This window comes from Lytechinus pictus, chromosome 4 (genome assembly GCF_037042905.1).
Source record: "Lytechinus pictus isolate F3 Inbred chromosome 4, Lp3.0, whole genome shotgun sequence".
Lineage (NCBI taxonomy): Eukaryota > Metazoa > Echinodermata > Echinoidea > Temnopleuroida > Toxopneustidae > Lytechinus > Lytechinus pictus.
Window position 1 is genome coordinate 1,004,735 of NC_087248.1, and position 4,466 is coordinate 1,009,200.

General features: G+C 36.3%; 1 protein-coding gene across 1 annotated transcript; it reads left to right on the top strand.

Annotated features, from left to right (window-relative positions):
- The first annotated feature begins 974 nt into the window (after positions 1 to 974).
- On the top strand, positions 975 to 4,455 carry LOC135153854 (uncharacterized). Its single transcript, XM_064098042.1, has 2 exons — positions 975 to 1,233; positions 1,764 to 4,455. Exon 2 carries the CDS (start codon positions 1,807 to 1,809, stop codon positions 2,725 to 2,727), a length of 921 nt encoding a protein of 306 aa, XP_063954112.1. The 5' UTR covers positions 975 to 1,233; positions 1,764 to 1,806; the 3' UTR covers positions 2,728 to 4,455.
- The last annotated feature ends 11 nt before the right edge of the window (positions 4,456 to 4,466 follow it).

The window sequence follows — 4,466 nt, forward strand, 5'->3', positions numbered from 1 at the left end:
CCACAAACATGTATGTTTTTCTCTTCATCCACATTGTTCTTATCTTTAAGGCATTCTAAAGGCCCGGTCCCACTGCACTTTACGGATGCAAAGAGGATGTAAAACAGAAAAGAAACTTGCCATCCTTTGGAAAACGTTATGTGTCTGTTGTGTATTCTTCGCATACTTATTTCATACGCTCTATATCCATCAAGCATCCGTCCACTGTTATTTCATTGTTCACCCACTTTGTCCATTGTCTGGAGTCTATGAAAACGGATGGAGCCACCCCAAATTTTGCTTCTCCGCTATATCCGTTATGAATATGTCTTTGTCCGTCGGCAAGTGGGACCAGGCCTTAATGTCCCTTGAATTTGAAAAGGCCCATATTTCATATCATTTGCTATTTATTTTTTTGCGGGGGGGGGGGGTAAAAAACAATATACAGGGTGCAATATGCAAAAGGGTTATTCTTTGACACATATTCAATTGAGTCAATGAGGATATTTGAGAGCACATCAGGACCGAGGAAAAAGAGAAGAATTTGCGAAAAGCACACCAGCCCTCCCCCTTTATGATCGATTGATGATTGATGGTCTTCTCATTTATTATTTCAATAAATAAATTTAAAAAAACATACAAATATAATACATTTGCAGTTAGAATATGTTTAAGACATCAAGATCATCCATAATTATATAAAATGAAATTTGAAAATTAGATAAAAGTGCCCCAGAAGGCTTTAAAAGCTTGGGAAAAAAAGGAGATCACCAAGAATAAAATGATGACCCAACAAGAATAAATGACGAACCAACAAAATAAACAAGGCACTAGCTTTTACTCTATGGTAAGTACAAAATCTTAATAATATAATATTGGTACCAGTGACACAACAAGGGTTCTGGTATACCATTCGTTCTTGAAGTACCAAAAATCACGCTCATCTCTGATTGGCTAAGACTTTGCAAGCAAACAAAAAGACAAGGGCACTTTGTATACACAGAGAAATCTCAAACCTGAACTTCATCACTGCTTTGAATACAATCCAATATTTTTATACATACTACTCAAATAGAGCCCAATCAAAGTTCAATACAAGGGTGCAGGCTCCTCGTGCTAATAGAAAGAGAATTGTGTTTCATTCAAACACAAAGTTCAAGAATATGTGTATACTTTAGTAGCAGAATACAATGGATATATCTTCTAAGCATTAGCCAGTGTCTTTGATCATCCACGGTGCTCCGTGAATAAGAGGTAAGATTTTTAACAAAAATTATATAAACTTTTTAAATTTGTGAGAATCATTTTTCAGAATTCCTTGAAGATCTGGATTTTAAAGATATTTTGTATAGGCCTACATTTTTTTTTTTGCAAGGATGCTGTTTGTATAGTGATTTATACAATGAATTTTGTGAGAATATCCAGTGTATTCAAATAAAAATCTGACTGCAAATTCAATGAAGCCCAAGAAATAAGTTTACTTTTGATTTTTGCATTAATTTTATTTCTCTTAAAGCAAATAATATCAATTGGTGCATAATGACAATTCTGTATTAAAAAATCAACCTTTTTGTATGTTCGACCAATATTTTTCTCAATTCTCACTTCAAAACTGACCAAGTCATGGTCATTTGACAGCATTGCAGACTGTCATAAGAACCAAAAACCAGAGACAGAAAATTTTATGAAGGTCTCACATACATGGAGTCAGACATACATATTTCATATGTCATAATAATCACAATAATTAAATGACAAGATTTTGATAATTTCTTTCTTTCCAGGACTTGTTCAAGGGTCAACAGATTGAGCAACCAAGACTTCAACATGAGGGTACTATATGCAATATTGCTTGTTCTACAAGCCTCTCTGCCAATCCTCTCTGCTGAGGTCTATGAGGATGACTCTATCACCTTGATGTTTCAGGAGTCGATGGATGAAACCAGTGTTTACACTATCCTCTTCAATGAGGTAACCATCTTTGACAATGGCTTTCCTGTAGAAGGGGCGCTTCCTGAAGAACAGCTTAGCAGAATGGACATTCTGGAATCCTCATCCGGGAACACTATCAATGTCAATCTTACCATACAGAATGCAGATAGAACAGATGCTGGGACATATTCCCTGCGCATCAATCCTACAACCGATTCTTTCATGGAAGAGAACATTGACTTGTTGGTGATCTTCGCACCATCGGATCTAGAGTGTGCCGTTTTCAATGATACCATCTCCTGCAATGCTACACCAGGGTATCCTCGGGATGGGATCATAAGCTGTTACCAAGGGAGTGAGAAGCTACAGGGTATCCAACAGGACAAAAGTTCTGTGACCATTGCTGCTAGGTACAGATTGTCACTTGAGGACACTTCCATTGGCTGCTGCACAGAGAACAGTGCCTTTGTCTTTACATCAGGAAACTGTAATCAGTTTACTTGGTTCACTCCTCAAAGAGTCCAAGCTACCACGACCAACCTCCCACCGCAGAACGTAACAAGACGTAAACCTGGGAACATGACGAGGGTGCCTACAACAACCAATGTCCCATTGGAAACTGACATTCTTTACCAAAAGGGCTGGCTGACTCAAAACAGGGCAGTTATTGGTTTTATGTGTGGGATTCTATTTGTCCTTGTCGTAATGTACCCATTCGGAATGACATACCATTTCAGGGTTTACATGAAAGAACCGAAAAAGTATGTTTCTGATAGCAAAGGCAGAGGACACTTCACTTCCGTATCCTCAGTATAAATTTCTTTTGAAAGAGTTCTGAATAATAGATATTGCAAAGTTCTTGAAAAGCCATTATGGTGGCTTGCTCTGCATAAACATTGTTTTCACAATATTGGAATTCAGAGACATGGTTGGTGATGTACATATGTAGCAATAATATGAATAGGAACATCAAAAAATTGTAAAAGTGAATTTAAAACAAGCAGCAATTCATGAAAATATATAATAATAACATTTGATTAAATGCTTAAGGCGCTTAGAAGAGAGCAAACATGAAAGTAAAGAAAACACTTTAGAATAGTACAAGAAAGGATAAATTACAAATGCGAAAAATGTCTGTCTTCAAACCCATAGTACCTGCTGGTGAACAAATGCAATTTTAGGTTTCCCTTAAAGGATGTTGCAGAGTTTGAGTTCTTCAGCTCTGGCTAGTCCGGCATGAGCAAAGGCCCAATCGCCCCAGGATTTTTTAGATAGTGGAATATGTACTAGATTGGGATGATTGCAGTGTGTGTGCAGTTTGATAGTGGTATAAGAGACTTGTAATCATCTGCGGATCTATTGATCATATGATAAACAAAAAGAAGAATTTTGAAAACTACGCAATCCACTATAGGCAACCAATGGAGGTCTTTAGGAACAGGAGTGATGTGATCGTGCTTATTTGACAGAGAAACAATGCAAGCTGCTGAAGTTTTTGAAGTTGGGTAATTTTAGAGTTAGGTATATTAAAGAGAAGACTATTACCAAAATCAAGACATGAGGAGATGAGTGAGTGCACAAGTTTCTCTGTTGCAGAACGAGTTAAATATTTTTGGATGAAACCAATGTTACGCAATTGAAAGCGGACAGATTTACAAATACCTGTGACCTAATTTCACATTGACATTTGGGAATCAAAAATGACACCAAGATTGCGGCAAGAATCAGAGAAAGGAACATGATTACTGGCAATGAAAATGGAGTGTATGTTAAGTTTACTTAATTGAGATATTAAAGCTTTTGTACAAATTATATCAATCGTAAAGTGGTTTTTTCAGAACAGTGTCAGAACTTTTTTTTTCTCTAAATCAGTAACAAATAGGCTACATAATTTCAAAACTATTTGTTTGGTATAGGCTTTCAAATACTGTTTACATTCTGCACAAGCAGCATTGAAATTTATCATGAACCATGGGCATTGTCAGAAGGCACGAAAAATAAATTATTCACTATCATTTTGCAAACTTTAACTACATGTATGTCCGTTACTAGAGGCCACAAGCATACTTGTAAACTATGCCTGTTGCCCTTGGTAACCACCTTAGTTTGTTGTTTTGCCGGCATGGTCATATATATGACCTCACTTTTGACCAATCAGAGGGCTGGATTACTTGACATTCTTACAGAGAGGTGTACATGTATAAATCATATAATTATTTTGTGCAAGGTTTGTTACACTGCATGAAATAATTGTGTTTAGGCTCTTAAGTTCACAGACAATATTTGCATATTAGGGGAGAGAGAATTTGTTCTTAATTTTTATCAATCTCAAAATATGAATTTCAGGATAAACGTGTACAATATTCTCACCTCAAAACTGGGTTTTTCATACATACATGTATGTTGTTATGTAGCCATGGTGGTATGGGGTTTGTTTATGTGCTCAAATTCCATTTGTGTTTGTAAATCACTAAACATTTGACCCATGGTGGAAGACAAGTTTTGCATTGCAGTTGCCAATAAATTCAATTCAAATCAATTTAATTCAGATCAAC

Coding starts and splice junctions, on each gene's coding strand:
- LOC135153854 (XM_064098042.1), top strand. CDS start 1,807: ATGAGGGTACTATATGCAATATTGCTTGTTCTACAAGCCTCTCTGCCA.